The sequence below is a fragment of the Oncorhynchus mykiss genome, chromosome 24 (genome assembly GCF_057628025.1).
Source record: "Oncorhynchus mykiss isolate SJ-2025 chromosome 24, ASM5762802v1, whole genome shotgun sequence".
NCBI lineage: Eukaryota > Metazoa > Chordata > Actinopteri > Salmoniformes > Salmonidae > Oncorhynchus > Oncorhynchus mykiss.
The window spans coordinates 4,411,122-4,434,863 of NC_143045.1; the positions used below are offsets into that span (position 1 = coordinate 4,411,122).

Here is a 23,742-nt window from a genome sequence, read left to right on the forward strand (position 1 = left end):
TCCTCCTTCCCATCTCTCTAACCAGGTGTCTACAATGGTGCAAGCTGTTTCTCTTGGGTTTACAATCCAGACATCAAAATCTGCTGCGCAGGGCAGCTGTCCAATAGGATGCTTGGAGTCCATTAGCCGACAGAGCTAAGGCTTACAGCTGAAGCCTAGTTCATTGAACATCCTCGGCTACATTAAAATGACTTTTCCTCATCTCAGTCAAATGAAAGTAAAACAGCTAAATCATCCATCTGCCTGTTGAGTAGTTGTTGGTCAAGGCATGAAGACAATGCTGTACACTACAGGGATGTTTCTGTGTATTTTTTAAATGGTCAAAATAACTCAAAGCGGCATTATAAGACAAGGCTGAAACTAGATGTTGTCCACAGACCCATTTCAGTTCGCTCAGAATGTTTAGACAGGGCCCCAGATTGAAGTGGGTGTCCTATACTCCAAGCCAATGTCCTAGAGTGCTGTTTGATCTAAAAGTCTATCAGGGTGTAACGATCGTCTGTGGAAGATGGTGTGGACCAAAGCGCAGCGCGGTACGTGTCCATGATTTTTATTTGACTGATCACTAAAACACAATTACAAGAGAATAAATTAAACCGAAACAGTCCGGCAAGGTGCAAACACTGATACGGAAAACAACTACCCACAAAAACCCTGTGGGGGAAAAGCTACTTAAGTATGGTTCTCAATCAGAAACAAAGAAATACAAACACATAGAAAGAGAGCACAGAATACCCACCCAAATCACACCCTGACCAAACCAAAATAGAGACATAAAAAGCTCTCTACGGTCAGGGCGTGACACAGGGAGAAAATCTGCCCCATGATTTGCCAGTAACAAGGACTATTTGTTGTGGTGAGAGCTTTACTTTGGCTATATGCTGTACACTGTCAGTTTAGTCCGCACAGCTATTTACTCAAGCCCCATTCCGCAACCAATTAGAGTAGCGCTGCTCCTCTTCAGTGTGAGAGTGTACCTGACGAGTAACGAGAGCTCTCTTTGGGTCTCTTTTCTATCATGGCACTCTGTCCGTAGAGGATGTCTGCACAGGTCCCCTGGTAAGTAGGAAAGTCAGAATTTATTTTATAGCAAGTGGACTTTTATAGCAAGTGGAGTATGATTGTGTGAATTTAGGGTATGCGCACGCTACAGTATGTTTAAATGAAATTGTCTGTATTCAAGTCTGTATGTGTGTCTGTTATTTGTGTGTGTGTTGATACCCTGCTGACTGTTTTGTCTGATTGATACCCTGCTGACTGTGGAACAACTCCATATGGTGTAGAGGACCGAGGGGTGCTGTGCTGTAACCAGACCTTGCACCTTGGGGTGGAGGCTGGGCACCAGTGGTCCTCAGGTGGCCACTTGTATCTGCCATCCCGTGACATGGTGTGAGTCACGCGTTCATCTCAACGATCCAGGCAAACACTGCTGTGGAGAGGAGTCATACAACCCTCAGAATGAAATCTGCTGCAACGGACTGAAGTGAGTTGCTCTGTACGGTGGAAACTGCTAAGGTTTGTACAGATGTAGCATCTTAGTTTGAGCCAGTTCGCTACAGCTGGAAAATAATTCTGCAGAAACAGCAAATGTGAATTACTGTATTATGTGGATTATAATGAATGGACATTTTTGTTAGGGTTGTACATTTTACGAAAGGGAGAATACACTGCAAGTTTTACATTTCCTGTATATATATCCAGCCCCCCTGTCTAAGTGTTGATGCAATGTCTTGAAATGTGTGTGTGTTTGTGCGTTTGAGCATGTGGGTGTTTGTGCTCGTGCATGCGTGTTTGTACTATAACTCTAGAAAGTGTTTTCCCACTGTCTTCGACTGGGTCAGCATCTTTGTACTGTATTTGTGTGTCTGAGAGACGTGGACTTTTTATTTTATTTAACCTTTATTTAACTAGGCAAGTCAGTTAAGAACAAATTATTATTTACAATGACGGTCTGCCCCGGCCAAACCCTAACCCGGACGATGCTGGGCCAATTGTGCGCCGCCCAATGGGACTCCCAATCACGGCCGGTTGTGATACAGCCTGGAATCTAACCAGGGTCTGTAGTGACGTCCTCTAGCACTGTGATGCAGTGCCTTAGACCGCTGCGCCACTCAGGAGCAAAGTGATGCAAGTGGGATAAAAAATATATCCCGACATTCCCAGTCCCACTACCGCAGATGTGAGAGGATTCTGTGGCCGGCCACGGCTCAATGGAATTCACCATTGAGCCGGATAACGGATAACTTTATGTTAGCCTTCCAGACATCTTTTAAAGGGGTGTATTCCACTGCAGCTGACGGTCTAAAGGTCTCCTGCTGTGTAGTCTTGTGTGACTTGACCTCAGTGTTTAGGAGGAAGTTGAGGAGGAATCCGGGTTGATTCTTATTAGGGATTATAGGAATGTTACTCAAGTATTTTCAAAGTAAATGTCGTTCATTATTGACTCGTGTCTGTTTTAATGGGAATACAGAAACATGCACAATGTCTGAGGGCATACCTGACACAGACGGGAAAGAAAAATGCACTGGAATCTACTTGTGTTTTTTGACAGCGGGCTTCACACCCTGATCTAAAGTCTAGAGGCCATGTAGAAACATGTAATTGAACGTCATTAACAAACAACTCTCCATTGTCAGTCTTTAACCCTGACATTAAAACTGTGGGTTGAAACCCCTAGTGCTGTCCCCAGGAAGTTGCATGGCAGTCTGAGTTTACAGCAATGCCATGACTCAATACTTTGGCCATGAAACAAGCAGGAAGTCCGTGAGAACAACACAGCTTTGAGTGACGCACTAGAAACTACTTTAGTTTTGACCCTGTAACTGAATCCCTAATCACTCCCTTGCCCTTGCCCTTGCCCTTCCCCTGCCCCTCACTTCGTTCATTCACACGCATTTCCTCCATATGTACAAGTGTCTCAAAGCTGAGGGAGTGAACATTATCGAGGGTGTAGGGGATAATTAGACCCACTTAGACTGTTTTGGAGTTTTCCCAATTACATACAAACGAAGGAAAAGGTGTTTCTAATTATGAGCCACGTGTATTTTGTTCGTGTCTGATTTCGAGGTATGACAGGTGACAAAATAAATACATCCCAAATGAAATGTTGAACTGGTACTGAGGTTTATATATTGTAAAACGGGGGGGAATATCTTCATTTGAATTTCATGGTTGTTTTATATTATAAGTTGGGACATGAATTGCATCATTCAAGCAATGAGTGTGTCCCGAAGTTGAATGGTTTACTGATCCCCTCGCCACTCTTGACGTCAGCAACGCATGACAGCCATGTCATAACATGTAATAACAGCTGACATAACTTGTCATAATATGGCCAAAACATTGTCATGACTGATACATTTACACCTGTTGTGACATACAGTAAGTGGACTGCGTTATTTTATGGCTGATAATGATAATAATATTCAAATTAGTTTTTTTTCCCTGCCAAGAAGTTTCCGTTCGTTTGAAATTTTGTTTCTTAAATCCTTTGTTGTCATCTGATGCAACACTCCATCACTCTCCTTCTTGGTAAAATAGCCCTGACACAGCCTGTAGATGTGTTGGGTCATTGTCCTGTTGAAAAACAAATGATAGTCCCACTGATCCCAAACCAGATGGGATAGCATATCGCTGCAGAATGCTGTGGTAGCCATGCTGGTTAAGTAAGACTTGAATTCTAAAGAAATTACTGACAGTTCACCAGCAAAGCACCATCACACCTCCTCCTCCATGCTTCACGGTGGGAACCACACATGCGGAGATCATCTGTTTACCCACACCGTGTCTCACAAAGACACGGCGGTTGGAACCAAAAGTCTCAAATTTGGAGAACACATTTCCACCAGTCTAATGTCCATTGCTCGTGTTTCTTGGCCCAAGCAAGTCTCTTCTTCTTATTGGTGTCCTTTAGTAGTGGTTTCTTTGCAGCAGTTCAACCATGAAGGCCTGATTCACACAGTCTCCTCTGAACAGTTGATGTTGAGATGTGTCTGATACTTGAACTCTGAAGCATTTATTTGGGCTGCAATTTCTGAGGCTTGTGACTTTAAGGAACTTATCCTCTGCAGCAGAGGTAACACTGGGTCTTCTTTTCTTGTGGCGGTCCTCATGGGAGCCAGTTTCATCGTGGTGCTTGTTTTGTGCGACTGCACTTGAAGAAACATTCAAAGTTCTTGAAATGCTCCGGATTGACTGTCCTTCATGTCTAAAAGTAATGATGGACTGTTGTTTCTCTTTGCTTATTTGAGCTGTTCGTGCCAAAATATGGACTTGGTATTTTACCAAATAGTGCTTGATATTTTACCAAATATCTCTGTATACCACCCATACCTTGTCACAACACAACTGATTGGCTCAAACGTATTAAGGAAAAGAAAAAAGAAATTCCACAAATTAACTTTTAAGAAGGCACACCTCTTAATTGAAATGCATTCCAGGTGACTACCTCATGAAGCTGGTTGAGAAAATGCCAAGAGTGTGCAAGCTGCCATGAAGGCAAAGGGTGGCTATTTGAAGAACCTCAAATATAAAATATATTTTGATTTGTTTAACACTTTTTTGGTTACTACATGATTCCATTTGTGTTATTTCATAATTCTGACATCTTCACTATTGTTCTACAATGTAGAAAATAGGAAAAATGAATGAGTACAGAAGTGTTTTTTAAAACGTTTGGTAGTCTAAATATGTGTAATGACAGTGTTATGACCATATTATAACAGGTTGTGACACGTTATGTCAGCTGTTACGACATATTATGACATGGTTATGACCATGTGATAATCTGTTATGACACTGGGTGTCAAGTAAAATGTTACCAAAATAGATTTTGCTGATGGGTTTGTCTTAATTGATTAGCTAAATGGATGGCCTCCCCTCTTGAGTACAACAGTCTGCTGGTTTTGGTCATCTCTCTACATTGCTCAGTCTGTTGATTCAGGTTGATTAGGCCAAAACCCATCATTCTTATAGCTAGCACTCTCCAAATTACATTTCCATAAGTGCTATCATCCTTTAAAACCTCTTAAGGATTAGTCCCGAACTCACAAATGCTGATGCTCCAGATACTAAACTAGCCTAAAGAAGTCCAGTTGTAATGCTTCTTTTAATAGAATGGGTAAAATCCAATCAATTATAAATTGACATCAGTTCAATCAAGTACGGGCTTACCTGAATGACAACAGACACAGACTACCATATGAAATTTCACTGAATTAGTTTGGGGGTAGGCCTCATCTCTGAGGAATGCTCCTCAGAGTCATATGCTGACTACACTGGCATAGACAGCGAAATGGGCACCAAATTCTGAAAGATGATATGGGCTATTTTGGTATTGGGAGATCAAATATTTTTCTCTGCACAGACTCAGCAGGTGGAGGGTTATGCATGTTATGCTGCGGAGGAAAGGCCTAAGACCCCAGCAGTGGCCAGATGAAGTCCGTTGCCGGGACTCTGTACGACCTGCAGGTTCAAGACAGGCTCTCAGAGGATGCCCAGAGCTGTGGGAATGTCCTGATGGAGGCCGGCTCCACCTGCTGCTCTGCCCCAGGACTAGACCTGCTCTACCCTACCCAGCCAGGGTTCACCTGCTGTGGGCACCGCTACCCCAACTCCTCCCTGTGGTCTTGCTGTGCGGGGGTCCTGCACCCAAGGCTTGAACCACACACCACCAGCATGAACATGATTCCAGGTCAGTGGGAACAGGATATACTCCGAACTTGACTCCCATGTTTCTTCGATCCATGATTTATGTCACAGTATGAGTTGCATCTGTTTATCTCTGAAAGGTCTATGAAAGACCAACCTACGAGCCAGAGAGTGATATGAATTCTATATGTAGTTCATATAAGATAAAATGGGTGTCTTTTGATGGGTCCTTGCCTGGATTCTGTCTCTGTCTTAGCCCATTTGATTAGACTGTTGTTTACTATCCTCAGGACCTAGGATTCTACCACTGGGGGGCCTGAAGACGGAAGTCCTGTGTGACACCAGAGGTAAGGCCTCCAGTTTGAAGCACAGGATGATAGGAATCATGAAAATACAGTGGGAAGCACTTGAATCACTTTGGGAAGCACTTGACTCATTGATGTACAGTAGCTTCACAACACTGATCTAAAGTGTGTGTGTCAAGTTCTGCTAGGGACAGTGGAGAGTGTGTCTGTGAAGAGGAATGAGCGGTCCATCGTGATGGTGAACACCATGTTTATGCAGGCCTCGCGTGGCCATGTCAATGCCCCGCATTCCCCTCACTACCTCACATTACCCGACCACTGCAGCTCTACTGAACTAGTGCCAGGCAACACTGACATCTGGGTGGAAACAGGACATTTCTCAGACACAGTAAACTTAATCTCTGATCTCAGCGACTATTCCTCCCCTCTCTCTTCCACCCTCTCCAGGTGCTCAAAATTATACTTTAACCATGTATTGTTTACAAACAATAGCTATAAAAAAAGCTCATTTTGTGTTATGATGGGGAAGGACAGTTTATCTAAGCTCGTGAGGCACACGTTATATTCTTCAAGAATCAATTGGTATATCATTAGTTTACAGATTTCCCCTTTAAGCTGTCAGTAGATGTTTAAGATATTTTGATTTGCTTACAAAAAACGACGTGTTTATGCTCTCTCATGAGTCATATCTCAGGATAAGCCATATTTATGATATTTGTCTTGGTGGTGTATTCTGTTATTCTATCACAAAAGTTCATTTTAATGTTAATGCATTTTTATGCAGATCCAGCTGACAAACCAGGCTGGGTCTGATGTAACCATATAGACAGCAGAGAAGTTGCCTGAACAAGCAAGCTTTGTAGCCATGAGCAATGTTTCTCCTCAGGGTCAGTGGGAACCCGTCGTTCAGGGCAGTTTTGAGCCCCACCTGTTTAGCTAAAATGAAAAGGAAAATGTATTATATAGTACCGGTCAAAAATTTGGACACACCAACTCATTCAAGGGTTTTTATTTATTTGTACTATTTTCTACATTGTAGAATAATAGTGAATACATCAAAACTATGACATAACACATATGGAATCATGTAGTAACCAAAAAAGTGTTAAACAAATCAAAATATATTTTAAATTCTTCAAAGTAGACACTCTTTGCTTTGATGACAGCTTTGCACACTCTTGGCATTCTCTCAACCATCTTCATGAAGAATGCTTTTCCATCAGTCTTGAAGGAGTTCCCACATATGCTGAGCAATCAAATTTGGACTCATCAGACCAAAAGCCAGATTTCCAACTGTCTAATGTCCATTGCTCGTGTTTCTTGTCCAAAGGAAGACTCTTCTTCCTATTGGTGTCCTTTAGTAGTGGTTTATATGCAGCAATTCGACCATAAAGGCCTGATTTCAAGCAGTTTCCTGTGAACAGTTGATGTTGAGATGTGTCTGTTACTTGAACTATGTGAAGCATTTATTTGGGCTACAATCTGAGGTGCAGTTAACTCTAATGAACTTATCCTCTGCAGCAGAGGAGAGCCAGTTTCATTATAGCACTTGATGGTTTTTGTGAATGTTCCGTATTGATTGACCTTCATGTCTTGAAGTAACGATGGACTGTTGTTTCTCATTGATTATTAGAGCTGTTCTTGCCATATGGACTTGGTATTTTATCAAATAGGGCTATCTTCTGTATACCACTCTTACCTTATCACAATACAAATGATTGGCTCAAACGCATTAAGAAGGAAAGAAATTCCACAAATGAACTTTCAACAAGGCACACCTGTTAATTGAACTGCATTCCATGTGCTTACCTCTTGAAGCTGGTTAAAAGAATGCCAAGTGTGTGCAAGCTGTCATCAAGGCAAGGGGTGGCTACTTTGAAGAATTTCAAATATAAAACATACTTTGATTTGTTTAACACTTTTTGTTGGTTACTATGTGATATGTGTCATTTCATTGTTTTGATGTCTTCACTATTATTCTACAATGTAGAAAATAAAATAAAAAATAATAAAAACCCTTAAATGAGGAGGTGAGTCCAAACTTTTGACGGGTTATTCTGCCCGTGAGTTGTGTTCCCATGCAAAACTAGACAGCTAAGTCTTCAGTACAACCATCTATGTAGAATAACAAAGCATATTACACTAGAAACAGTAACAAAACTACAGTATTGTATATTTTACAATTAGTTTGCATGACGCACGAGCAAAGTAATACAGCTAACGGCATACATGAAAGGCATTGCAATTTGTGTGAGTAAATGCAACCAACCAACATTGATATGTAAGCAACTCTATCAAAAACAAGATTATCATCACTAGCTAAATGCTTGAATCGAACATACAAACAAATATTTTCCAAGACTGAAGTGTGACAAGAAATAACTACAATGAAAGACCTGCACCGTAGCGTTGTTTTTAGCTGCTTCTATGCGTGCGGAACAATTCCTGTTTGCGAAGTCTTTCTAAGTACCAGAAAGCTCCACTAGGGGGCGAATAACACCGTGGAACACAATGAAAATCCATCTTAACCATTGTAATAAAATAATCTGTTACCTTCTAATAGGATGGCAGCACACGGGTACTGTATATTAGAGGTTGACCGATTATGATTTTTCAACGCCAATACCGATACCGATTATTGCAGGGCCAAAAAAGCCGATTCCGATTAATCGGCCGATTTAAAAAATATATATATATTTATTTGTAATAATGACAATTACAACAATACTGAATGAACACTTATTTTAACTTAATATAATACATCAATAAAATCAATTTAGCCTCAAATAAATAATGAAATGTGTTCAATTTGGTTTAAATAATGCAAAAGCAAAGTGTTGGAGAAGAAAGTAAAAGTGCAATATGTGCTATGTAAGAAAGCTAACGTTTCAGTTCCTTGCTCAGAACATGAGAACATATGAAAGCTGGTGGTTCCTTTTAACATGAGTCTTCAATATTCTCAGGTAAGAAGTTTTAGGTTGTAGTTATTATAGGAATTATAGGACTATTTCCCTCTATAACATTTGTATTTCATTAACCTTTGACTATTGGATGTTCTTATAGGCACTTTAGTATTGCCAGTGTAACAGTATAGTATAGCTTCCGTCCCTCTCCTCGCTCCTCCCTGGGCTCGAACCAGGAACACAACGACAACTACCATGGGCTAGGAAAGGTTAAATACATTGGCCATGCTGTCAAGCCAGCATGATTTCAGCTATGCTGAAAACAAATGGAAACTCGGAATTGGGAAGTTTCAGATCTAAGTGAGTTCAAGAGAACTGAGAACTCTGGAAAACAAACTAGCTCCACCTGGGAAAATACGTTTTGAACAGTCATCTAACTCGAAATTCCCAGTTCATTGTTTGCTTATATGCCTATCTTATCCAATGGTTCTGACTTGCCGTACAGGGAGAACACTGTAAGAACGGCCCATGTTCTGTATTCTTTTGCTGTACATTTAAAACGTGCTGAACAAGTAGTTATATTGACTACGTCCATCCTAGCTCGCTAATTAATGTCTTACGGATTACGGATTACGGATTGCCTCTTATCCACTTGTCCCCTTATGCCATAGTTTGTACATCTCAATTGTCGGTAGACAAGAGTGTGCAAAGCTCTCATCAAGGCAAAGGGTGGCTACTTTGAAGAATCTAAAATCTAAAGTATATTTAGATGTGTTTACAGCATGATTCCATATGTGTTAATCATAGTTTTGATGTCTTCACTATCATTCTACAATGTAGAAAATAGTAAAAAATTAATTCCACCTGGCGATCTGCTCACCGTCTGCTCTGGTTGTCTCCCCGTCTGGTACAGGTACCCCCCCACCTCTCTCTCCCAAGCTTGCGCTCGCCTCCAGCACACAGGCACTGTTGGGGCGAGTGACTGATCTTACAATGGCTAGCCCCAAGTCGTGATATATTTTATTTTTCTCTTGTGCATTTTGCTATTTACCTCATGACTCCTGCATGCTTTGTTGACTACAAACTTTCTTTACCCAACCGTGGGACAGACTATGTTCTTACACTAGGGACACTGACTCTCTATTGGTTGTACAGACCTTTGGCCTCCCATTCTAACCACCTCTCGCCTGGTTTGTATTCATGTTACCTGATGAAATTGCTGTACAATATGATCTTGTTCAGATGTTCACATTCAGATGTCATAAATCAGCACTGCGGAGCTCTCCCTGTCCTCTGCCGTGCCTTGATTCTATTACTGTTGATGATATCTGGAAATGTACATGTACACCCTGGCCCATCTACTGTTGCTAGCCCCAATTCTGACTTGTGCTCTGATATCTGCTTCACTGATATCTGCTCTCGTAAAAGCCTGGGTTTTACTGCACGTTATCACTAGAAGCTTATTATCTAAAATGGATCAATTGAAAGTGTGGGTTCACAGCTCCAATCCAGATGTGTTGGTCATTACTGAGACGTGGTTAAGGAAGAGTGCTTTGAATGCTGATGTTAATATTTCTGGTTATAACCTTTTGCGGCAAGACAGATCTTCCAAAGGTGAGGGAGTGGCAATATTTACCAATTATCACATTCAGTGCTCGGTTGTCTCCACCAAGTCTGTCTCCAAACAATTTGATTTGTTGGTTTTAAGTATTAAACTTTCAAATAGCTCCTTGTTGACTGTTGCTGGGTGCTATCGTCCTCCATCAGCACCGGCTTGTACCCTACCTGCCCTAAACTCTCTCCTGGCCCCTTACACTAAGTCTGAATGTGTCATGCTAGGTGACCTAAACGGGGACATGCTTAAACCACCTGACCAAGTCCTAAAGCAATGGGACTACCTACATCTTCTCAGATTATTACCAATCCCACAATGTATGACTCCAAACACACAGAAAAGGCTACTCTTCTTGATGTTATCCAGACAAATAATCCTGATAGGTATCAGTCTGGTGTCTACTGTAATGACCTTAGTGATCACTGTTTCACAGCCTGTGTCCGAACTTCTTATGGAGGTGATCCCTGCACAGGGATAGCTCAGCGGAATTTTCAGAGCGCCACCTATAGTACTTTACTTAGTACTCGTTAAATCTCAGACTTTCATTTAAACACACATGCCAGGTACTGAATTAAAGCTACACTCGTTGTGAATCTAGCCACCAAGTCAGATTTGTAAAATGCTTTTCGGCGAAAGCATGAGAAGCTATTATCTGATAGCATGCACCCCCCAAAATACCAGCACGACACGTAAACAACAGATTTTGCGGTAGCCGGCGCTACCCAAAACGCAGAAATAAAATATAAAACATTCATTACCTTGGACAAGCTTCTTTGTTGGCACTCCTATATGTCCCATAAACATCACAATTGGGTCTTTTTCCCGATTAAATCCGTCATTGTATACCCAAAATGTCATTTGCTGAAGGCCAGTCTGATGCTGCAAAAAGTCCATTTACAAGACGCAACGTCACTTTTTAAAATTACAAAAGTCGCCTATAAACTTTTACAAATCACTTCAAACGACGTTTCTAAACCAACTTTAGGTATTAATAAACGTTAATGATGTATCAAATTGATCACGGGGCGATCTGTATTCGATAGCAGCAAGTCTGGAAAACATCGTCCATTTTTTCAGTTTCACAACATCCTGTGGTGCGTCAGAAGAAGGGAGGGGTCTATTTGTGTTGCAACCAGGGATAAATGATTCTGATATTGATAGCAATGGTGACATTGTGTGGAAGCTGTAGGCGTTTAAACAGCTGTAGGCGCTTAAACAATTGATTGAATGGCGGATGAATATTTTTTGTTTGTTTTTGGTGAACAGTTTTACCAGGGATTTTTACTCCTAAACACGTTCTGTTATAGCCACAGACTCGATTTAACCAGTTTTAGAAACTTCAGAGTGTTTTCTATCCACACATACTTATCATATGCATATACTATATTCCTGGCATGAGTAGCAGGACTTTGAAATGTTGCGCGATTTTTAACAAAAAGCTGCGAAAATTCGCATCATCCATAACAGGTTTTAATGGCTGCTCAGTGAAACGACCTGTCCTGATTAGTCATAGACACTTGCTAAAAAACTTTAATGAGCAAGCCTTCTTTCATGAACTAGCATCTGTAAAATGGTATAAAATCAGCTTGATCCACTCTGTCAAAGACACTTGGACCTTCTTTTTTTATCTTTTCAGTGGTATTGTTAACAAACACACCTCCATAAAGAAAATTAGAATTAAAAACAGGTTCAGACCCTTGTTCGACCTTGATCTTGCAGAGTTACTCCACCTCAAGAATTGCATTTGGTGAAAGGTTGAGGAATAAGTGCACTCCGGCTATACGTAAGGCCAAAGTTAGTTTAACCCAAGAAGTTCTGGGAAATGGTTAAAAACCTGGAGAATAAACCCTCCTCTTCACAGCTGCCCAAGTCCCTTAAAGTTGATGATGTGATTGTTACTGACAAGAAACACATGGATGAGCTCTTTAATCACCACTTCATTAAGTCAGGATTCTTATTTGACTCAGCCATGCCCCTCCAACATTTCCTGATCTCCCACCCCTTCTAATGTGACTATCCCCAATGCTTCTCTCTCTTTTTCCCCTGCCCCGCTACAAAGTTTCTCCCTGCAGGCAGTCACTGAGTCCGAGGTGCTAAAGGAACTCCTGAAACTTGACCCCAAAAAAACATCTGGGTCTGATGGTTTAGACCCTTTCTTCTTTGAGGTTGCTGCCCCTATTATCGCCAAGCCTATCTCTGACCTTTTTTTTAACCTGTCTCTCCTTTCTGGAGAGGTTCCCATTGCTTGGAAGGCAGCCACAGTTCATCCTTTATTTAAAAGAGGAGATCAAGCTGATCCTAACTTTTATAGGCCTATTTCTATTTTGCCCTGTTTTTGATACCTTCGACCACTCCATTGTTGTGGGCCGGCTAAGGAGTATTGGTTTCGTATGGGTCTTTGGCCTGGTTTTCTAACTACCTCTCTCAAAGAGTGCAGTGTATTAAGTCAGTAAATCTCAAAGCAAAGCAGCACATATCGCACTTAGAAATGTCCTTGTTTTTTTAAAGAACGGCACATTTTTGCTCATTAAAATAACATCAAATTGATCAGAAACACAGTGTGGACATTGTTAATGTTGCAAATGACTATTGTAGCTGAAAACAGCAGATTTGTTAAATGGAAAATCTAATGTCCCCAGGTCCAGAACAGAGACTGGGAAACGCACAGTATTAAATAAATAAATCAATGACTCCATGTAACTCTCTGCCACCCCAGTATTTGTATTTATTAGGGATCCCCATTAGCTCTTGCCAAGGAGGCACCTAGTCTTCCTGGGGTCCAAACAAATTAAGGCATATACATATCAAACAAAAGATCATTCATATAACATTATTAAACCACTACATCCAGTACCATTTCAAATTTGACACACCTACCCATCCAAGGGTTTTTCTTTATTTGTACTATTTTCTACATTGTAGAATAATAGTGAAGACATCAACACTATGAAATAACGCATATGGAATCATGTCGTAACCAACAAAGTGTTAAAGAAATCAAAATATAGATTCTTCAAAGTAGCTACCCTTTGCCTTGATGACAGCTTTGTACAGGATAGCAGTATTACTCATGAGTCTTACAGTATCACTCACTACTTTGTGTTGCATTGTTTGGGACAAACAGTAGTGTGCAATAGGGGTTTACATGCAACATGTGGTGATAGATTGACAGATCGATAGATATCTTTATTTGACATTGTAAAACACAAGACAGGCACATGTGGATAATGCATATCAAATCATTGATGAGACAAGAGCGGGACTCCCTCAGTAGATGAGCAATCTCTTGCTCCTAAAATTAGTTAGAAGATGGTTTAATGATGATGATGCCAGGTGATGGCAGATGATGTTGATGCAGTTGGCTTGCTGGCCCTGATGTCATCCTCAGCTCAGGTTCCCTGTACACTGGACTTTGTACTCCTCCACAACTAGCATGTAACATCTACTTGGGTAATGTCTCTGCTGCTGCTGCATTGTAAAAAAAAGCCACACATCAGTCCAGAACAGTAGTCATCCTCATTACAAGCTCCCTACCATTCCCATAATGCAGTCAGGTTTCATTGATCAAGAAGCAGCTGGTGATGAGATGCATCATTTAAATGTGAACATTAGCAAGGGGCTACAGTAGCTAGCCAGCCAAACCAGACAAGTCAATGTAACGGTTTTCATATAGTGAAGGAGAGTCGGACCAAACTGCAGCGTGTCGATTGCGATCCATGTTTATTTAAACAAACGTAAACACGACTAAACACAAACACTACAAAACAATAAACGAAACGAGCCTATATTTGTGTCAACTAACATCAAACAAGGACATCAAGACACTCAGGACAATCACCCACGACAAACTCAAAGAATATGGCTGCCTAAATATGGTTCTCAATCAGAGACAACGATAAACACCTGCCTCTGAGAACCACTCCAGACAGCCATAGACTTTGCTAGATAACCCCACTAGCTACAATCCCAATACATACACACCAAAACCCCAAGACAAAACACACCACAATACAAAAACTCGATGCCACACCCTGGCCTGACCCAATACATGAAGAAAAACACAAAATACTTAGACCAGGGCGTGACAGAACCCCCCCCCCCCCTCTAAGGTGCGGACTCCCGAACGCACCTCAAAACAATAGGGAGGGTCCGGGTGGGCGTCTGTCCATGGTGGCGGCTCTGGCGCGGGACGTGGACCCCACTCAATCAATGTCTTAGTCCCTTCTCCTCGCGTCCTTGGATAGTCCACCCTCGCCGCCGACCATGGCCTAGTAGTCCTCACCCAGAAACCCACTGGACTGAGGAGCAGATCGGGACTGAAGGACAGCTCGGGACTGAAGGACAGCTCGGGAGTGAGAGAAAGCTCGGGAGTGAGAGAAAGCTCGGGAGTGAGAGAAAGCTCGGGAGTGAGAGAAAGCTCAGGAGTGAGAGAAAGCTCAGGCAGGTAGGTAGATCTACCAGATCCTGGCTGGCTGGTGGTTTTAGCAGATCCTGGCTGACTGGCAGATCCTGGCTGACTGGCGGATCTGGCGGATCCTGGCCGACTGGCGGATCCTGGCAGATCCTGGCCGACTGGCAGATCCTGGCCGACTGGCGGATCTGGAAAAGTCTGGTTGACTGGCGGATCTGGAAGAGTCTGGCTGACTGGCGGATCTGGAAGAGTCTGGCTGACTGGCGGATCTGGAAGAGTCTGGCTGACTGGCGAATCTGGAAGAGTCTGGCTGACTGGCGAATCTGGAAGAGTCTGGCTGACTGGCGAATCTGGAAGAGTCTGGCGGATCTGGAAGAGTCTGGCGGATCTGGAAGAGTCTGGCGGATCTGGAAGAGTTTGGCGGATCTGGAAGAGTCTGGCTGACTGGCGGATCTGGAAGAGTCTGGCTGACTGGCGGATCTGGAAGAGTCTGGCTGACTGGCGGATCTGGAAGAGTCTGGCTGACTGGCGGATCTGGAAGAGTCTGGCTGACTGGCGGATCTGGAAGAGTCTGGCTGACTGGCGGATCTGGAAGAGTCTGGCTGACTGGCGGATCTGGAAGAGTCTGGCTGACTGGCGGATCTGGAAGAGTCTGGCTGACTGGCGGATCTGGAAGAGTCTGGCTGACTGGCGGATCTGGAAGAGTCTGGCTGACTGGCGGATCTGGAAGAGTCTGGCTGACTGGCGGATCTGGAAGAGTCTGGCTGACTGGCAGATCTGGAAGAGTCTGGCTGACTGGCGGATCCTGGCAGACTGAAAGATCTGGCTGCTCCATACTGTCTGGCGGCTCTGGCTGCTCCATGTTGACTGGCGGCTCTGGCTTCTCCATGTAGGCTGACAGCTCTGGCGGCTTCTTGCAGACTGGCAGCTCCTTGCAGACTGGCAGCTCCTTGCAGACTGGCAGCTCCGTGCAGACTGGCAGCTCCGTGCAGACTGGCAGCTCGCGCAGGAGAGGAGAAAAGCTCTGGCTGCGCTAAACAGGCGGGAGGCTCCGGCAGCGCTGTAGAGGAGAAAGGCTCTGGATGCGCTAAACAGGCGAGGCGCACTGAAGGCCTGGTGCGTGGTGCTGGAACTGGTGGTACTGGACCGAGGACACGCACAGGAAGCCTGGTGCGGGGAGCTGCTTCCGGAGGACTGGAGTGTGGAGGTGGCACAGGATGGGCTAGACCGTGAAGGCGTACTGGAGATCTTGAGAGCAGTGTTGGCACAGGACGTGCAAGGCTAGGGATGTGCACAGGAGGCCTGGCGCGTGAGGCTGGCACCGACGTCACCAGCCGACTAACACGCACCTCAGGACGAGTATGGAGCGCTAACCCAGGTGCCATCAAATCCCCGACACGTTCCGTCGGGTGAATTCCATGCAAAAAGCACCAACACAGCAACTCCCTCATTTCTCTCTCCTCCAACTTCCCTATTAACTCCTTCACAGTCTCTGTTTCGCTCACCTCCAACACCGGCTCTGGTTCTGGTCTCCTCCTTGGCTCCTCACGATAAACAGGGAGAGTTGGCTCAGGTCTGACTCTTGACTCTGCCACACTCTCCCTGAGCCCCCCATTTTTGGGGCTGATTCTCAGGCTTCCATCCGCTACGCCGTGCTGCCTCCTCATATCTGCGCCTCTCAGCTTTCGCCGCCTCCAGTTCTTCCTTGGGGCGGCGATATTCTCCAGGCTGAGCCCAGGGTCCTTTACCGTCCAGTTCTTCCTCCCATGTCCATTTCTCCAGGTGGTGCAGCCTCTCCCAATGCAGCTGCTGCTTTTCCTGCTGCCTCTCCTGTGGCTCCTGCCTGTTAACACGCTGCTTGGTCCGTTGGTGGTGGGTGATTCTGTAACGGTTTTCATATAGTGAAGGAGAGTCGGACCAAACTGCAGCGTGTCGATTGCAATCCATGTTTATTTAAACAAACGTAAACACGACTACTACAAAACAATAAACAAAAACAGCCTATATTTGTGTCAACTAATATCAAACAAGGACATCAAGACACTCAGGACATCAAGACACTCAGGACATCAAGACACTCAGGACATCAAGACACTCAGGACATCAAGACACTCAGGACATCAAGACACTCAGGACATCAAGACACTCAGGACATCAAGACACTCAGGACATCAAGACACTCAGGACATCAAGACACTCAGGACATCAAGACACTCAGGACAATCACCCACGACAAACTCAAAGAATATAGCTGCCTAAATATGGTTCCCAATCAGAGACAACGATAAACACCTGCCTCTGATTGAGAACCACTCCAGACAGCCATAGACTTTGCTAGATAACCCCACTAGCTACAATCCCAATACATACACACCAAAACCCCAAGACAAAACACACCACAATACAAAAACCAGATGCCACACCCTGGCCTGACCCAATACATGAAGAAAAACACAAAATACTTAGACCAGGGCGTGACAGTCAATCAGTCTGCCATCAGTCTTGCAACTCCATGGGTAAAAACAATCAGATATATCCCATCAACAACTGACTTATCAAAATCAAAAAATTACAAAGCTCTTTGTTTGTTCCTAAGTTGTTGCTGAGTAGGACCACAGATGAGTCAGTGAAGGCTGACTATGAAAATTACATGAATAAAGTCGACACATTTGAATGTAAAGAATTGCAGCTTATAACGAGGGGGCCTTCAAAATACTTTTCAAAGTGTGTGTGTGTATTACTTTATCATATTTCTTAGAAAGGATAACAGTACTACTCATGGGTTAAGCTGATCTTACCTTAGTAAGATGGCGCCGAAGAAGAAGGCAGACGTTTTACGTGCCCTCAGCCGATTGTGTTTTTTGTCAGTTTATTTGCATTTTTGTAACAATTTTTTTTTACTGATTTTATACATATTGTTGCCGCTACCGTCTCTTATGACCGAAAGTAACTTCTAGACATCAGGACTGCGATTACTCACCATGGACTGGCAGAATCCTTTTTTTCCTTTCACGACTGATGAGCCCGACGCAAAGGATATACTCCTTCCTCGGGAACAGGACCCGATCCCGGTGATCTGCGTGAAGAAGAAGGGGAGAAACAGGGGCCGAAGGGAGGGCTGCCTTCTGAGAATTCGTAGGCAATCAAATAAACCCCCACTTCCCTACATTCTGCTAGCAAATGTGCAATCATTGGAGAATAAAATCGACGAGTTTCGTGGAAGATTAAAATACCAACAGGACATAAAACATTTCACATCTTATGCTTCACGGAGTTGTGGCTGAACAACGACAATATCAACATACAGCTGGCTGGTTATACGATGTACCGGCAGGATAGAACAGCAGCATCTGGTGAGACAAGGGGCGGCGGACTATGTATTTTTGTAAATAATAGCTGGTGCACGATATCTAATGAAGTCTCGAGCTATTGCTCGCCTGAGGTAGAGTATCTCATGATAAGCTGTAGACCACACTACCTACCGAGAGTGTTTTCATCTGTATTCTTCGTAGCTGTTTACGTACCACCACAGTCAGAGGCTGGCACTAAGACGCCATTGAATGAGCTGTATTCCGCCATAAGCAAACAAGAAAACGCTCACCCAGAGGCGATGCTACTAGTAGCCGTGGACTTTAACGCAGGGAAACTTAAATCCATTTAACCAAATTTCTATAAGAATGTTAAATGTGCAACCAGAGGAAAAATAAATCTGGACCACCTATACGTGGTCTGGACGTGTACTGCGAGATTGTGCTGACCAACTTGCAAGTGTCTTCACTAAAATGTTCAACCTCTCCCTGTCTGAGTCTGTAATACCAACATGTTTTAAGCAGACCACCCTAGTGCCTGTGCCCAAGAACACTAAGGTAACCTGCCTAAATGACTACCTGTCATGTATTGTCATGTTGTGTCTTTCTGTCCTTTCCTTTCACCCTGTCTCCCTCTGCTGGTCGTATTAGGTTACCTTTTCTCCCCCGCTTTCCCCCAGCTGTTCCTTGTCTCCTCTTGACTACCTCGTCACCCCTTCTCCCACCTGTTCCCCTTTTCCCTCTGATTAGTCCCCTATATCTCTCTCTGTTTTTGTTCCTGTCCTTGTCGGATTCTTGTTTGTTGTGTTTCATGCCTGAGCCAGACTATCGTCATGTTTGCTGTAACCTTGTCCTGTCCTGTCGGAATCTGCCGGTCTATCTGAGCCTACCTATGTTTGGTTATTAAAGAAGCTCTGTTTAAGTTAGTTCGCTTTTGGGTCCTCATTCACTCACCGTAACAGAAGAATCCGACCAAGAATGGACCCAGCGACTTCGGATCCTCTCCACTCAGCCGTCGAGATCCAGGGAGCGATGCTAGGCAGACACGAGCAGGAATTGTCTGCTGCTCGACATGCCGTTGAGACCCTGGCCACCCAAGTCTCCAACCTCACAGAACAGGTTCACCATCTCCGCCTCGATCCACCGGCCACTTCCAGGGCTTTCGAATCTCCGGAGCCCAGAATCAATAACCCGCCGTGTTACTCTGGGGAGCCCACTGAATGCCGCTCGTTCCTCACCCAGTGTGATATTGTGTTTTCTCTCCAGCCCAACACTTACTCCAGGAGCACTGCTCGTGTCGCCTACGTCATATCTCTCCTTATTGGACGGGCTCGTGAGTGGGGCACGGCAATCTGGGAGGCAAGGGCTGAGTGTACTAACCAGTATCAGGACTTTAAGGAGGAGATGATACGGGTTTTTGATCGATCTGTTTTTGGGGAGGAGGCTTCCAGGGCCCTGTTTTCCCTATGTCAAGGTAATCGATCCATAACAGACTACTCTATTGAGTTTCGCACTCTTGCTGCCTCCAGTGGCTGGAACGAGCCGGCTTTGCTCGCTCGTTTTCTGGAGGGTCTCCGCGCAGAGGTAAAGGATGAGATTCTCTCCCGGGAGGTCCCTTCCAGCGTGGATTCCCTGATTGAACTCGCTATTCGCATTGAGCGACGGGTTGATCTTCGTCACCGAGCTCGTGGAAAGGAGCTCGCGTTCTCCGTTGCCCCCCTCTCCGCATCACTACCATCTTCCTCTGCCGGCTCGGGAGCTGAGCCTATGCAGCTGGGAGGTATCCGCATCTCGACTAAGGAGAGGGAACGGAGAATCACCAACCGCCTCTGTCTCTATTGCGGTTCTGCTGGTCATTTTGTCACCTCATGTCCAGTAAAAGCCAGAGCTCATCAGTAAGCGGAGGGCTACTGGTGAGCGCTACTACTCCTGTCTCTCCTTCAAGATCCTGCACTACCTTGTCGGTCCATCTACGCTGGACCGGTTCGTCAGCTTCCGGCAGTGCCTTAATAGACTCTGGGGCGGAGGGCTGTTTTATGGACGAGACCTGGGTTCGGGAACATGACATTCCTCTCAGACAGTTAAGGGAGTCCACGGCCTTGTTCGCCCTGGATGGTAGTCCTCTCCCCAGGATTCAGCGTGAGACGCTACCTTTAACCCTCACTGTTTCTGGTAATCATAGCGAAACCATTTCTTTTTTGATTTTTCGTTCACCTTTTACACCTGTTGTTTTGGGCCATCCCTGGCTAGTTTGTCATAATCCTTCCATTAATTGGTCTAGTAATTCTATCCTCTCCTGGAACGTCTCTTGTCATGTGAAATGTTTAATGTCTGCTATCCCTCCTGTTTCCTCTGTCTCTTCTTCACAGGAGGAGCCTGGTGATTTGACAGGGGTGCCGGAGGAATATCACGATCTGCGCACGGTGTTCAGTCGGTCCAGGGCCACCTCTCTTCCTCCACACCGGTCGTATGATTGTAGTATTGATCTCCTTCCGGGAACCACTCCCCCCCGGGGTAGACTATACTCTCTGTCGGCTCCCGAACGTAAGGCTCTCGAGGATTATTTGTCTGTAGCTCTTGACGCCGGTACCATAGTCCCCTCCTCCTCTCCCGCCGGAGCGGGGTTTTTTTTTGTCAAGAAGAAGGACGGGTCTCTGCGCCCCTGCATAGATTATCGAGGGCTGAATGACATAACAGTTAAGAATCGTTATCCGCTTCCTCTTATGTCTTCAGCCTTCGAGATCCTGCAGGGAGCCAGGTTTTTCACTAAGTTGGACCTTCGTAACTCTTACCATCTCGTGCGCATCAGGGAGGGGGACGAGTGGAAGACGGCGTTTAACACTCCGTTAGGGCACTTTGAATACCGGGTTCTTCCTTTCGGCCTCGCTAACGCTCCAGCTGTCTTTCAGGCATTAGTCAATGATGTCCTGAGAGACATGCTGAACATCTTTGTTTTCGTTTACCTTGACGATATCCTGATTTTTTCACCGTCACTCCAGATTCATCTTCAGCACGTTCGACGTGTCCTCCAGCGCCTTTTAGAGAATTGTCTTTTTGTGAAGGCTGAGAAGTGCACTTTTCATGCCTCCTCCGTCACATTTCTCGGTTCTGTTATTTCCGCTGAAGGCATTAAGATGGATCCCGCTAAGGTCCAAGCTGTCATTGATTGGCCCGCCCCTAAGTCACGCGTCGAGCTGCAGCGCTTTCTCGGCTTCGCGAACTTCTATCGTCGTTTCATCCGTAATTTCGGTCAGGTGGCAGCTCCTCTCACAGCCCTTACTTCTGTCAAGACGTGCTTTAAGTGGTCCGTTTCCGCCCAGGGAGCTTTTGATCTCCTCAAGAATCGTTTTACATCCGCTCCTATCCTTGTTACACCTGACGTCTCTAGACAGTTCGTTGTCGAGGTTGACGCGTCAGAGGTGGGCGTGGGAGCCATTCTTTCTCAGCGCTCCCTCTCTGACGACAAGGTCCACCCATGCGCGTATTTTTCTCATCGCCTGTCGCCGTCGGAACGTAACTATGATGTGGGAAACCGCGAACTGCTCGCCATCCGGTTAGCCCTAGGCGAATGGCGACAGTGGTTGGAGGGGGCGACCGTTCCTTTTGTCGTTTGGACTGACCATAGGAACCTTGAGTACATCCGTTCTGCCAAACGACTTAATGCGCGTCAGGCGCGTTGGGCGCTGTTTTTCGCTCGTTTCGAGTTCGTGATTTCTTATCGTCCGGGCTCTAAGAACACCAAGCCTGATGCTTTATCTCGTCTCTTCAGTTCTTCAGTAGCCTCCACTGACCCCGAGGGGATTCTCCCTGAGGGGCGTGTTGTCGGGTTGACTGTCTGGGGAATTGAGAGGCAGGTAAAGCAAGCGCTCACTCACACTCCGTCGCCGCGCGCTTGTCCTAGGAACCTTCTTTTCGTTCCCGTTCCTACTCGTCTGGCCGTTCTTCAGTGGGCTCACTCTGCCAAGTTAGCCGGCCACCCTGGCGTTCGGGGTACGCTTGCTTCCATTCGCCAGCGTTTTTGGTGGCCCACCCGGGAGCATGACACGCGTCGTTTCGTGGCTGCTTGTTCGGTCTGCGCGCAGACTAAGTCCGGTAACTCCCCTCCTGCCGGCCGTCTCAGGCCGCTTCCCATTCCCTCTCGACCGTGGTCTCACATCGCCTTAGATTTTGTCACCGGACTGCCTTCGTCAGCGGGGAAGACTGTTATTCTTACGGTTGTCGATAGGTTCTCTAAGGCGGCTCATTTCATTCCCCTTGCTAAGCTTCCTTCTGCTAAAGAGACGGCACAAATCATCATCGAGAATGTTTTCAGAATTCATGGCCTTCCGTCAGACGTCGTTTCGGACAGAGGTCCGCAATTCACGTCTCAATTTTGGAGGGAGTTTTGCCGTTTGATTGGGGCTTCCGTCAGTCTCTCTTCCGGCTTTCACCCCCAGTCTAACGGTCAAGCAGAACGGGCCAATCAGACTATTGGTCGCATCTTACGCAGTCTTTCTTTTCGCAACCCTGCGTCTTGGTCAGAACAGCTCCCCTGGGCAGAATACGCCCACAACTCGCTTCCTTCGTCTGCGACCGGGCTATCTCCTTTTCAGAGTAGCCTCGGGTACCAGCCTCCGCTGTTCTCATCTCAGTTCGCCGAGTCCAGCGTCCCCTCCGCTCAGGCTTTTGTCCAACGTTGCGAGCGCACCTGGAAGAGGGTCAGGTCTGCACTTTGCCGTTATAGGACGCAGACTGTGAGGGCTGCTAATAAGCGTAGAACTAAGAGTCCTAGATATTGTCGCGGTCAGAGAGTTTGGCTCTCCACTCAGAACCTTCCCCTTAAGACGGCTTCTCGCAAGTTGACCCCGCGGTTCATTGGTCCGTTCCGTATTTCTCGGGTCATTAATCCTGTCGCAGTTCGACTTCTTCTTCCGCGATACCTTCGTCGCGTCCACCCTGTCTTCCATGTCTCCTGTATTAAGCCCGTTCTTCGCGCCCCCGCTCGTCTTCCCCCCCCCCCCCCATCCTTGTCGAGGGCGCACCCATCTACAGGGTCCGCAGGATTTTGGACATGCGTCCTCGGGGCCGTGGTCACCAGTACCTCGTTGATTGGGAGGGGTACGGTCCTGAGGAGAGGAGTTGGGTTCCCTCTCGGGACGTGCTGGACCGTGCGCTGATCGAGGATTTCCTCCGTTGCCGCCAGGTTTCCTCCTCGAGTGCGCCAGGAGGCGCTCGGTGAGTGGGGGGGTACTGTCATGTATTGTCATGTTGTGTCTTTCTGTCCTTTCCTTTCACCCTGTCTCCCTCTGCTGGTCGTATTAGGTTACCTTTTCTCCCCCGCTTTCCCCCAGCTGTTCCTTGTCTCCTCTTGACTACCTCGTCACCCCTTCTCCCACCTGTTCCCCTTTTCCCTCTGATTAGTCCCCTATATCTCTCTCTGTTTTTGTTCCTGTCCTTGTCGGATTCTTGTTTGTTGTGTTTCATGCCTGAGCCAGACTATCGTCATGTTTGCTGTAACCTTGTCCTGTCCTGTCGGAATCTGCCGGTCTATCTGAGCCTACCTATGTTTGGT

At 45.5% G+C, this 23,742-nt stretch overlaps 1 protein-coding gene and 1 pseudogene across 6 annotated transcripts in view; one reads left to right on the plus strand and one right to left on the minus strand.

Moving 5' to 3' along the window:
* LOC149972338 (uncharacterized) overlaps positions 1-1,386 on the minus strand; it is a 44,382-nt pseudogene extending 42,996 nt beyond the window's left edge.
* Positions 804-23,742, plus strand: part of LOC110503504 (uncharacterized) — a 30,122-nt gene continuing 7,183 nt past the window's right edge. For 2 of the 6 annotated variants that reach the window (XM_090218137.1, XM_090218136.1), the window contains exons 1-4: positions 827-1,059; positions 1,284-1,483; positions 5,366-5,692; positions 5,940-5,996. In XM_090218137.1, the coding sequence (XP_090074263.1) occupies positions 5,434-5,692; positions 5,940-5,996 (316 nt within the window). In that variant the 5' untranslated portion in view covers positions 827-1,059; positions 1,284-1,483; positions 5,366-5,433. Of the gene's footprint in view, positions 1,060-1,283; positions 1,516-1,948; positions 5,693-5,939; positions 5,997-23,742 lie in introns of those variants that run through there. The other 4 variants (XM_090218135.1, XM_090218139.1, XM_090218138.1 and 1 more) reach the window with 4 other exon arrangements.